At 47.5% G+C, this 13,260-nt stretch overlaps 1 protein-coding gene across 1 annotated transcript in view; it reads right to left on the bottom strand.

Moving 5' to 3' along the window:
* The window catches only part of RAD23B (RAD23 homolog B, nucleotide excision repair protein), a 177,517-nt gene that overhangs the window by 47,360 nt on the left and 116,897 nt on the right, over positions 1-13,260 (bottom strand). The window contains exon 6 of the mRNA XM_029604901.1: positions 5,512-5,639. Within this exon, the coding sequence (XP_029460761.1) occupies positions 5,512-5,639 (128 nt within the window). The remainder of the gene's footprint in view (positions 1-5,511; positions 5,640-13,260) is intronic.

Genomic DNA, 13,260 nt, shown 5'->3' with positions numbered 1-13,260 from the left:
GAAGGAGCAACTCAGTCTGTCCGCTATCCCATTCTCCAAACTGGCCAGATAAGTAGCTCTGAATCCTATCCCATGGGAGAGGGCCCAGGACCATATCTGGACCTGGGCCCTCTCCCATGCCTGTGTTTCTTGACACAGGCATAAGAGCCCATACCTGTTGACAACAGTACATCACCACCACTTGGTTGCCTGTCTGGATCAATACATGTTTGTTGGACTGCTGATCTCAAAACCCAGAGAGCATACTGGATCGCCAAGAGCTCCAGAAGTTGATTTGACAGATGTTCCTGGCGGCCATGTGGCCCGTCAGTCTCAACATGTGCTGAGCAGATACCTGCTGGCTTTGCTGAATCTCTACTGTGATGGTTTGTTGCTGCGGTAAGGCGGCCTTGGCCTGAGCCTTGTCTAGTGGGGCTCCTATAAAGTCCAATTGGGAGTAGTTGACGACAATCCCCAGAGACTCCATCACCCACATGGTTGAGTGCATAGACCTTTCAAACACTCCTGAGAGATACTCTTGACCAACCAATTTCCAGATGGGGAAAACATGGATTGCTGGTCTACATTTGGGTCAGAGTGCACTTGGCCTTTTTGAGAGCGGATTTGACTACAACAGATTGGTGTAGCAGCTGTCACTTGTCAAATCAGAGAGCCTTCTGGACAAGATGTGTGTCAGCCTATTTACAGGAGGCACAGAGAGGGGGTGCTCCAACATTTTAATCCGTAACTCCATAAGGATTTTGTGCACTGGAACTGCCACAATCTCCTTAGGAGGCTCTAAGTAGTGGAGAATATCCAGCATCTTGTGCCAGGTAGCCTCCATTTTTTTACTGAAATGGGATGGCTTCCACCATCAACCTGACAAAACCTGCAAAGAGCTTTTCTAAAGGACACTTCTGTCAGGAGGAGACAGGTCTGAGGGGAGGCCATCTGATTTGTTAGGATTAGAAGCATCAGAGGGGTCATACCCCCAGGAGTCATAAGGGCTCCTTATTCTCACTGTCTTAGGCAGAAGATAGGTCCTAAGGCACTTGGTCCCTGGCCAGTGGCATGGGAACCAACATGACAGGCCATGTTGGCCCAGATCCTAAGGCCGCTGCCTCCTCCTAGTAACTGGGGACGACCACTGGATTGGTTGGTGATTGTCTTGATGCCCTCTGGGGCAGAGAAAGCAGTGAAACCTTTGGCAGCACTCTGATAAGCACGTGCAGGGACTCGAGCAATGGTTTGAGGAGTGACAGTGCTGGGCCCGGTGCCATGACACTGAAGCCCCACAAAGCATGCTCCATGGCCAGCTGCACATGCTTCTCCAGCTCTTTCACAAAGATTGCCAATGCCAGGATTGACTGGGATCCAGGAGGTATGACCAAATCCTCTTCAGAAGAGAGAGGATGACGTCCGGCGGAGACCATGGCAAACCCCTGGGATCCATGTAGGAAAGGCAATCATAGGGTCGCTTCTGGGGCATCACAGCCAAAGCTGGTGAATCAGACACACACAATGCATAGACAGGGACTGATGCAGATGCTTTTTCAGCTTCCCTCGATGCTTGGATCGTCTTTTCCTCAATGCCAAGGTTGAAGATAACAAATCCGATGGCTTTGACCAGGAAGAGGCGGCAATGGTGAGTATCCAGCATCCCTAGAAGTCCTCAACACTGAAAGACTATGGCCTCTCCGATGATGGTTCAGTGACCATTGGTGTGGCTCTGTGGTCCCTTAATGTTAATGCCCGAAGAACCAGTCCATCTTGTCTAGTACTTGCTGCAACCCCAGATATCATGCAATGCCCCCAAGCAGAAGAAATCTATCATGGGGTCCATGATAGAGATAGTCTTATTGAACCAAGGACACTGCTTAAAACCATTTGATGAAATGTTGTGGGAAAAAAAATGGGGGACGACGACATGATATCAAAATAGATGTCGGCAGTGGTCGATGCCCACATGGGCACCGAGTGCACCAATGTCCTGGGGAATGGGCTGGATACAAAAGGAAACAATGAAAAGTCAAAAATCTTGACAGACAATAAGTGGAGAACCAGGTCACCCCGCATCAACCGAAGGATCATGACATAGTAAAAATGTGAAAAAATGCCAAGAAAAACTTCCTAAGCAGAAGAAGAGGAGCTAAACTTTGCAGCAAGACACTGGGCTCTGCAGAAAAGAAGAAACTGAGGAGATCCCGCATAATGCATGGTATATCGCATACCAGAGCATGCACAGACAAAGTACAGAAACTGAGAAAAAGTTTCCATGCCTGGCTCCATCGAATGCCGCCCACATGCGAGGACTGCCATCCCTGCTTGTCCTTTGAGAATTCTGTAACCCATAATACTTCATATCTAGATGGATTAAATTTTAATCTTTTTAAAATCATCCATTTTTGAGACATTTTCAAACAAGAATTAAGGTATGAACTTAAAAGCAAAAGCTGATCATTCATATAAATACAATATTTAGTGACCAAAAGGGGCTGAGGGAGAAAACGCAAAAAAAGTAAAAAAAAACCAAAAAACTTGAATGAGCAAAATAAGCAAAAAAAACCCTGGCAAACACAAAGGGAATAAAAAAATTATTAGGGAAGAAAAACATTTTATCCTAAGTTTTCAGAAAATATTTCCACACCTTTAGAGGACACAAAGTCTGTTACCTTTACACCAGGCAGGAAAGTTACCAAGTGATCCTCTCAGCTACCAGTCATCCAACTATTTATATTCCTAATCAAATTAACAGCAGCAGGATACCCTTGGAGATGCATCCTGAGTGCAAAAGAATTTATCACCTGGAGGGCAGGTCTGTTACAGGTGCACTTCCTACCATTCAGGCCGATACAGTAAAGCGCGGCCGCGGTTACCCTGCTTCTAACCCGCTTTATACCCACAATTTGGCTGCGTAAGTCCAACCCGTGATTCACTATCCCTTTTAACCCATCCTTACCGCTTCTTGAAATCAACGGGTAACCCTTTCCGCCCGCGGCATGTATATATGTAAACGATCGGATTAGCTATTCCCTCCGATCCAGTAACGTGCGCCCCGATTATCCCCTTTTTAACCTGCAGTTTTGCCGCGTGATTAACCTGCTAATTTACCGCCTACCCTTCCCCCTGTGTTAGTGTGGAGCATCAGGCAAGCACCAACAGAGACACGAAATTTCACGGGCAAACTTTCCTGTGAGGCTTCAGCAGCCCGGGGCGGATTGGGCGCTCCCCATGTGAGGCGGCTTCCAGCAGCCCTCGCCGGCGAAGGTGCATGAGTGCACACCATGACCTGAGCGACGTCCGAGGTCACGGCGTGTGCTCATGCACCTTCGCCGGCGAGGGCTGCTGGAAGCCGCCTCGCATGGGGAGCGCCCGATCCGCCCCAGGCTGCTGAAGCCGCTGTCGCCGCCGGCTGCCCCCGGGAGGAGGGGAGAGAGGACTGGGGCTGCTCCGGAGCTGTCAGCGCGTCCTCACGGGAGACCGGCACCCATGGACACGGCCAGGGCAGGTGAGCGGGGGCTGGGGGAAAGTTTGCCCGATCCTGGCTCCTCTAAAGGTCTTGTCCTGGGGGGGGAAGGGGGTCAGGCAGTGAAGCAATCATTTGCACAGGACAACAAAACAAACTGCTCCAGCCCTTCACCTGTATCCACTTCCTGGTACCTGTCATTTCAAATGTCGTTTGAAATGACAGGTATCAGCGCACCCAGGATACTGTTTAGGCACTGTATAGCGCTCTATACAGTAAAATGGATTGCGCTTCATGGACACTGCTTGCATTTGCATGCCATTTAAATACTATATCGAGTGGTATGTGATCCGGACTGTGCGTGCGGCAAACGAGGGTGCGCCCGGCACTACTGCATTCTTTCTTCCGCGTCCTTACTGTATCGGCTTGATTCTAAAGTAATGCTTTTTCAGGTGACCTTAATCCTCCAAAACATCACAAGTACACACATATACCCACACCCCAGTTCCTCCAGGTCTGCTGCTCTAGCCCAAAAAAAAAAAAAAAAAAAGTTGGTGATTATCTTTTACATTAATTTCACTGGTATCAGACAAGTAACTTAAGTTGCCTTAGATCATGTAGCTCAAATCACCTTAGATTAAAATAATACCAAAGTCCATATTGATCTAAGGACAGTCTAGAGAAGTTTATCATTAAAGACTTCAAGGATACCTTTATTTTTTTTTGTGCACATAAAATCTTTAAACGTACAAAAAGTTTAACTTTGTAATCCATGTCAAAGCAGTCCAGATGATGATACAGCCATGAGAAAGTAAGAGGTAAAGAATCTTGTACATGGAAACACCAGATGTTATCTACAAAAACAGTCAATGCTGTCAGTGTTTCGGCATGAAATGCCTGCTTCTGGGACCAAAATAGTCTAAAAGCAGGCATTTCATACCAAATCACTGGCAGTGTTGGGTGTTTGTGGACATTTGTTGGCATTTCCATGTACAAAGTTTTTTACCTCCATGTTCCCATGTTTATTGGTAAACATCAGAAAAAACAATGAAACTAAGAGCTGGTATCTGATCATAGCTGCATTGGGACAAAAAAATTGATGCACCCTTGGTAGAATATTGGGGCTGATGCAATAATTTTCGTGGAAAGCGGGCGCTGACTATTCAGCTCCCGCCATAATGTGCGCATGGCTCCCACAAGGGGGGCGCCATGCAATAGGCAAATTAGGGGGGGGAGGGTGTGTCACACTAGCAAGGAGGCGCTAGGGTCACTTGCACGACCTTAATGCCTCCTTGCTAACGCGACCCCGTGGTGGCTGCCGGTTATGAAAACGGATGCCGGCATCAGTCTGCCAAGGTTTTTTTTTTTTACTGGAGTACAGAAAAGCGGTTTTCTGCTTTTCTGTACTTTTACATGCACTCAGCTATTATTGCCTGCTGCAGGCAGGCATTAATATCTGAGCGATAAGTGTGTGTCTGAGACGCACATTTATTTCTTTGCATTTAGAGTGAATGAGTAAGCACTCCAGGACCACAGACTGTGACTGCTGAGTCACTTGTGCAATTTCCTTCATTTTCCAGGCCTTGCAATTTATGGATATACGGGGACATCCAACCACAATGGTAACCACTGGCCTGTCATGGTATGGTCCAAGGGAGCAGTATCAGAGTCCATGTCTAGTGGAAATGGACATTCTTCTACCACAAATACAGCCTGAATCCACTCGCCATGGATTTCTTCTCACTGGACACGGTGAGGAACAAAATGTTCTAAATCTTTATTTTTTGTAGCAATGGGAAGTACTGTTTTAGGGGCTGGGGCAGCTATGAAGAAAAATGTTAAGATTTCTCACAAAAAAAAAAAAAAAATTCATGTCCATGCAGGTGGAAGGAAAAAAAAAAAGTTGCGGGGGCTCAAAGCAATACCTGAGCAGGAATTTCCACACATGTTCAGTAGAGCAAAAGCTCTACTAGCAAAGAAAGCGGGTCTGTTTGGTGCCACTTAATGACATCACCCACATGTAATGGCTGATTCAGCCCTGCTTAATGACAGAAAAAAGTACTTACCATTAAGAGATATTCAACTGCTCTGTCAGGATTGTTGAAGCTGGCTCTTAGTGCAGCAATTACTTGCTCCCGCTCATAGCCCATAGACATGATCTCAGTTACCATATTCTCATACGACTGACCCGTCACTAACAAAAAAGAGGAAAATAATGAAATCCAATTAACTATTTATGATTAGTATTTTATACCTAATGTTTAATATTTATGATATTCTTTAAGTTGTATCACAGTTTTAATTGTATTCTTGTGAATTTTGTAATTATGTTGAATTACTGAGGTTCCTTTTCAAAAAGCAATATTCAATAACGTTTTACTCAATTAAATTTTATTCCAAGGCTGTAGAGGAAAGACAAAAAAATCCTATATCATAAAGTGACTCAGAATATACTAAACCTGAGTATTTTTGTTAGCATCTTTCTACATAAGCGAGCCCCCTTAACGTTTATTTTAAAATAAATAAATAAAGGGGCAGCATAAAGATTTATAAGTACTGCTTGTGCAAGTTTTTTTGTTTGTTTGTTTTTGTTTTTTTTGAACACTTGATATTGCAATATATAAGATCAGCAAAGTTGGCTTCAAGTTTTGCATTGGGTAGGCATACTGGCCTGTGTGTAGCACCCTAAGGTAGCCTAAGTTAGTGAGTAAATTTGCTTGGGGGAGAGGATATGGGGTGATGGTTCCCGATTTCCTGGCTTCAAACCCAGAATTTTGTTGGGGTAGGTGAATACACAAACATCTTAGGAGCTGTTATGGGGATTTCAGGCAGTTTACCAAAAAAGTTGCCAACGCCATGCTAAAGTGACTAAAGAAATGATATAAGAATTTAGGGAATTCATAAGAACATAAGAAATTGTCATGCTGGGTCAGACCAGGGGTCTATCAAGCCCAGCATCCTGTTTCCAACAGAGGCCAAAACCAGGCCACAAGAACCTGGCAATTACCCAAACAGCTAAGCTCAGGATTTACATCAAAAGATTTAAAAAAGATGACTACCAAAAACATGTCTTTACACATATTGCCAACTGAGAATACTCTTTACCCAAGATAAGAACTTTGTTAGTACAGTATATTTATTGGAATTATTAATTCTTCCAGGCAATGGGGATACTTCCAGCAAAATGCTTGTGCATGTGAAATAAAATGAATTCCAAGATAAACAGCAGACAAATATTAATAACATCAAATGCCAACATCCTAAGACTACTAATACTACAACTGATACCAAGTAATATGCAGTAAGAGAAAGGTGGAACTTGTATAGAAATTACTATTAGCACTGCATCAGAAAAGGACACTGGAGTTTGAACTTGTCCTGAAATCCCTTAATGAACATTATAAACTTAAGCACAAGAAAGGGCTAAATGACTACCACCTACATAAAACATTTATTAGGGATCATGAACACACCATTAATAAGCTACTGAAAGCAAACTTGCAGTATAATTTCAATGCACATTTAGTGTACCCTTTTCAGGGGAGAAAATATTTGCAAAATAAAGTATTGTTGGAAATCATATCATTTGTAACAATTTTTAGACTGAACATGTGCACAATACAAATATATACATGCAAATTAGTTGCATACTGACTGCTTAAACAGTAATGGAGAAATTACTTACCTGATAATTTCATTTTCCTTAGTGTAGACAGATGGACTCAGGACCAATGGGCATAGTGTACTCCTGATAGCAGTTGGAGACGGACTCAGATTTCAATCTGACGTCAGCACTACATATACCCGTGCAGGAAGCTCTGCTCTTCAGTATTCTCCTTGAAAAGCAATAGTGGATGTGTGTGTGTTTGGATAACTTGATTAACTTGAACTGGTTGACGTGGACTATACCTGGAGACCGCCAGTGCCCTCAACTGAGAAACGCCGACACCTGGTAAACTCTGGCTGTCTTAACTGGGGATAAGACTGGCCTACCTGTGCTTGTCTTGCTCTTGGGGATTGTCACCCGAGGTTTCTGTATTTTGAGGCAGCCGTGGGCGGGATACTGAGTCCATCTGTCTACACTAAGGAAAACAAATTTATCAGGTAAGTAATTTCTCTATTTCCTAGCGTGTAGCAGATGGACTCAGGACCAATGGGTTGTACAAAAGCTACTCCCGAACCGGGTGGGAGGCTGCCCGTGGCCCACTTAATACTGCCCTAGTGAATGCTGTGTCCTCCCTGGCTTGACCATCCAGGCAGTAGAACCTCGAGAAGGTGTGAATGGAGGACCACGTCGCCGCCCGACAGATTTCAGTGGGTGACAGCATCTTGGTTTCTGCCCAGGACACTGCGTGGGCCCTTGTGGAATGGGCCTTGACTTGTAGAGGTGGAGGCTTGCCTGCCTCTACGTAGGCCGCCTTGATTACTTCTTTGATCCAGCGGCTATGGTTGCCTGCGAGGCTGCTTCCCCTTGTTTCTTCCCGCTGTGAAGGACGAATAGGTGGTCCGTCTTTCATATGGATTCCGATCTTTCCAGGTAGCGGACTAGGAATCTGCCGACATTAAGATGGCATAGGCGGCGTGAGTCTTCAGAGTCCTTATTCTCGTCTGGAGATGGCAGTGAGATAGTTTGGTTTAGATGGAAATAGAAACCACCTTTGGAAGGAAGGAGGGGACAGTGCATAGCTGTATGGATCCCGGTGTGAATCTGAGGAACGGTTCCCGGCAGGATAGCGTTTGAAGTTCGGAGATGTGACGGGCTGAACATATTGCCACTAGGAATGTAGTCTTCAAGGTCAGGAGCCGTAGGGACAGACCGCATGTGGGTTTGAAGGAAGCTCCCGCTAGGAAGTAGAGTACTAGATTGAGATTCATAGGGGTACCGGCCACTTTAGAGGTGGTCTGATTTGCTTGACCCCTCGCAGGAAGCCGGAGACATCTGGATGGGAAATAGACTGATGCGGTCCCACTTTGGCTCTGAAGCAGGCCAGCGCAACCACTTGAACCTTGATGGAGTTGAGAGACAACCCCTTCTTCAGGCAGTCCTGCAGGAATTCCAGGATCATGGGAATTGTGACTGTCTGCGGAAGGATGTCACGGTCTTCACACTAGGCTTCGAATATTCTCTATATTCGTATATAAGAAAAATGTGGAAAACTTTCATGCTCGAAGAAAGGTGTCAATTACTGTTCTCGAGTATCCGCTCTTCTTCAGGCATGTCCTCTCGGTGGCCAGACCGTAAGAGAGAATAGAGTTGGGTCTTCGTGGAGGATCGGTCCTTGTTGGAGCAGGTCCCTGGTATGGAGGTAGACACAGGGGATTCCCTGCCAGACGTTTTCGCATGTATGCATACCACAGCCTTCTTGGCCAGTCCGGGGCCACTAGAAGTACTAGCCCCCTGTGGCATTCTATCTTGCGGATGATCCCACCCAGTAGTGGCCATGGAGGAAAGGCATACAGCAAGTCTTCCTGTGGCCAGGTTTGGACGAGGGCGTCGATCCCCTGGGATTGAGGGTCTCGTCTGCAACTGAAGAACTTGGGAACTTGGGCACTGGACCGGGTTGCCAGAAGATCCATGGCTGGGGTTCCCCAGTGGTCTCTTATCAACTGGAAGGCTGTAGTTAACAGCCTCCATTCCCCTGGGTCTAGACTTTCTCTGCTGAGGTAATCTGCAGTGACGTTGTCTTTTCCCGCGATGTGGGTGGCAGAGATCCCTTGCAGGTTTGCTTCTGCCTACGTCATTGGGGGGTCTATTTCCATGGACACCTGTTGACTTAGACAGCTTTTCCTCGGAGTCTGTGACTGAATCGTAGACAGGCTAGTCTGACTGCCCAGACTTCCAGTCGGTTGATGTTCCATCCCGACTCTTCCTTGTCCCTGGGCCATCAGTTCCTGACAGTGGGCTTCCCCACCCTCAAAGGCTCGCATCCATGGTGAGCAAGACCCAGATCAGTGGGGATAGTCTTACTCCCTTGCTCAGATGGTCTTCTTGTAACCACCATAGGAGCTGGGTCCGTACCTCCGCCGGCAACTGGAGGCGGACGGTGTAGTCCTGGGACATCTGGTTCCATCATGACCGTAGGGAACGTTGAAGTGGTCGCATGTGGGCCCTTGCCCATGGTACGATTTCTAGGGTTGATGTCATGAGTCCAAGGACTTGGAGGTAAGTCCCATACCATGGGACGAATGCCGTTCAACAGTTTTCTTAGCTGATCCAATTTCCTTCTCCTTGTAAAACGGAAGGACGATCTTGTCCTGATGGGTGTCGAACCGGACTCTCCAGGCATTCTAGAGATTGGGAGGGCTGGAGAAAGCTCTTGGTTGTGTTGACGACCCACCCAAGGTTTTGCAGTAGGTTCTTGACTCTGGAGGTCGCCTGATGGCTTTCTTCTGGAGATTTTTCTCTGATCAGTCAGTCGTCCAGGTACGGGTGTACGAGGATTCCTTCTTTCCTCAGTATTGCTGCCACTACCACCATGATTTTGGTGAACGTCTGAGGAGCAGTGGCTAGTCCGAAGAATAGCGCTCGGAACTGGTAGCGGTGTTCCATGATCGTGAAGCGTAGGAAATGCTGTGGTTGTGATGAACCGGGATGTGCAGATAGGCTTCTGACATATCCAGGGAGATCAGGAATTCTCCTGGCTGTACATGGGGTTTCCATGCGAAAGTGTGGTATCCTCAGGTAGCGGTTGACTGACTTTAGGTCCAGGATGGGCCGGAACATTCCCTCTTTCTTGGGGACGATAAAATAGATTGAATAGTGCCCAGTATTTTGTTGGTGCTTGGGCACCGGTATTATAGTCTCTAGGGAGAGCAATTTTCTCAGTGTGGTTTCCACTGCCGTCCTCTTGGAGGGGGAGTGGCAAGGTGATTTCACAAACTTGTCTGGAGGGATGCTGTGGAAGTCCAGACAGTATCCCCCTCAAATAATGGTTAGGACCCACTTGTCTGACATTATTCTTGACCCATTTTTGGTAGAATAGGGCAAGCCTGCCCCCTATGGCTTCTTCCTGAGGAAAGGACTTGATTCTCATTGTGGGATGCGGCTGGGGCCTGGACCTGCGCCAGCTCCCCTCTTGTTGTGATTGTTCCAAAAGGACCGGCCCCTGCCTGCGGGGCAAGGCGCTTGGTATGTGTTCTTGTACGGTCTAAAAGCGCTGTGCTCCTCTGTCCTTGGATGTTCGGGAAGAGGGACGCTTACTTTTGTTCTTGTCCTCTGGTAGCCGATGTACTGGGGATTTGCCCCATTTGTCGGCTAACTTCTCCAGTTCTCTTCCGAACAGGAGGGCTCCTTTAAAGGGCATTCTTGTGAGCTTAGTCTTGGAGGTTACGTCGGCCAACCAGCTTCGGAGCCAGAGTTGCCTTCTGGCTGCCACAATGGATGAGACGCCCCTGGCTGAGGTGCGCACCAGATCGGTCGCATCCGTGAGGAAGGATATCGCTGGTTCTAATGTTCTAATTTTTCGATGGGCATGGTAGCGTTCCTGGCGAGTGATAAGCAGGCACGTGTCACCACGGCACAGCAGGCAGCGACCTGTAGTGACATAGCTGTTGCATCAAACGACTGTTTAAGGATGGATTTCTGCCGTCTGTCCTGGACATCCTTGAGTGCCGCTCCTCCTTCGACTGGAATGGTAGTGCGCTTTGTGACAGTGCAGACCATGGTGTCCACTTTGGGAAACACCAGGAGTTCTTTGGCTGAGGGGTCCAGTGGGTATAGGGCTTCTAGGGCCAGTCTTCCTTTGAAACTGGCCTCCGGAGCATTCCAGGTCGATCAGTTGTTGTACGGCTTGTAGCAATGGGAAATGGTGTGAGGCCTGACGGAGCCAGACCAGAAGAGGGTTCATCATTGATTCCACTGTGGTGCTTGTGCTTGGGATTGCCAGTTCCTTCAGGCTCAGAGACACGAGGTCTGGTAACGTCTCTGGAGAAGAAACGCATCATGGTACGGTATGGTTCCATTCCAGGAGGGATTTCTCCTTCCTCCAGGGAGTCTGGTTCTTCCCCCGAGGGGTCCGTGTCCCCTAAGAGGAGGCTTTTCTCTGGAGAGTGCACGTCTCGGGGAAGAAGAGAGGGGGCTGGAAGATTTTGGTCTTCTGGTGGAGGCTGTAGCTGTGTCGCCGGTAGCACAGATTGTGCCTGGACAAAGGTTTTCAGCCCTTTGAAGAATTCTACCCAGGAAAAGGTTCCTAGGTCCATATTGAAGCAGGCAGCATTCCTCCAAGGGGCCCAACTGAGAAGGGACCAAGCCGGGGATAGAGAGGTCCAGGGTACTATCGTTGATGGAGCCGGATTCCTCTACTGGCCGGGGGGCCTTGGTCTGGTTCTCCCAGGGCCGCCTCGCACTGTATGCACAGAGCAGAGTCGTCCTCGTGTTGTGCAGCTCTTAGGTGGCAGGCTGGGCAGAGGACTTGTGACGGCTTTCTTGGCCGGTGGTGCCATGGTTTGGACACGTAGGGTCGTTCAAGACTAGTCTGTGTGTTTATTTGCGCGCACCGGGCGGCTTAGATATGCGATCCGGGGGCGACTAAGATGTGCCTGCAGGCCGCTATGTGCGTTACGGAGATGCGTGCACCGCTATGCATACAGGCTTAACTTGTGCGCCCGGCGCCGTTGAGCGTGCCGCTATGCGCTCGGCACCCTAGTGCGCGTCGCTGTGCGCCAGGCACAGATGCGTGCGCCGCAATGCACACAAGTAGGTTATGCGCCCGGCTCGCTGCTGTGCGCATGGCTCAGCGGCGAGCCGGACAGTATAGAGCTCAAGGAGGGAAATGGTGCCGACCACGCAGGCAAGATATGTCTAGCCTGTACGGGGTTGATCAACCCGATAGGACAGATGCTGCCTGGCGATCTGTGCGGCTGAGCCTCGGAGACTAAGAAAGGTTTCTACCTTTCCTTGTCTTGGCATTTCCCGATCACGGGCCAGGCGATCTCCGGCTGTAGGGGGGAGAAGGAAAGGTACCTTCACCGCCGTGCTCGGTACTGCACCCGCTGCCTCTCAACCACTCCCGTTCCTAGGGGCTAAGTCCACGCTGGGAACCTGCTACTGGACTAAGGCTTGCCTCTGAAGGATCTCGGAAATCACCTCAGGAATTCTTGACTGGGGGAGGGACCCTTAGGTATCACAAGAGGATAGCAAGACTTGTCTGTAGAGGTAAGATTATTTCTTTGTTTTGGAATTTTCTTCTTTGGTTTGGATTTTCTAACGCTGTGCAAGCGTGTGAGTAGTCCCGAACTGCTAAGGATACCGAGAAATACTGAAGAGCAGAGCTTCCTGCATGGGTATATGTAGTGCTGACGTCAGACTAAAATCTTACTCAGTCTCCAACTGCTTTCAGGAGCACACTATACCCACTGGACTTGAGTCCATCTGCTACACACTAGGAAAGTTAAATTTTTGCTGGGTTGCTGACTGTATAGTTGAACATACCCATCCCTCTATCTCTGCACAGATTGATCTGGTTGGACAGTAAGTAAACCAAATAACATCTGTTCCTATGAAAAGCAGTTCATCATCATTCCAATGTGAAGTAATTTATTTCTAATAGTATACTCAAATTTAAAAATTTAAAGTGGAAATTTTCCTTATTAATTTTACCTATTTAGTTTTATATTGATTGTGTTTCCTGTGTACATACCACTGGATACATTGTAAGAAGCAAAAAAAGTGGCTTTTAAGTACTTAAATCATGAACTCCTACAGCAGTTTCCTGCCTTTGCAAAGATGTCATGGATCATGTGATCCCAGATCCATCTCCTTTAACATCCCTTCCTTCTCTGGTTACAGCTCTTCCCCAGTATTTGATTTTTTTTTT

The sequence above is a fragment of the Rhinatrema bivittatum genome, chromosome 1 (assembly GCF_901001135.1).
Source record: "Rhinatrema bivittatum chromosome 1, aRhiBiv1.1, whole genome shotgun sequence".
In the NCBI taxonomy this organism is placed as follows: Eukaryota; Metazoa; Chordata; class Amphibia; order Gymnophiona; family Rhinatrematidae; genus Rhinatrema; species Rhinatrema bivittatum.
Note: the sequence above shows the minus strand (reverse complement) of the source record. Positions and strands in the feature narration are given on the sequence as shown.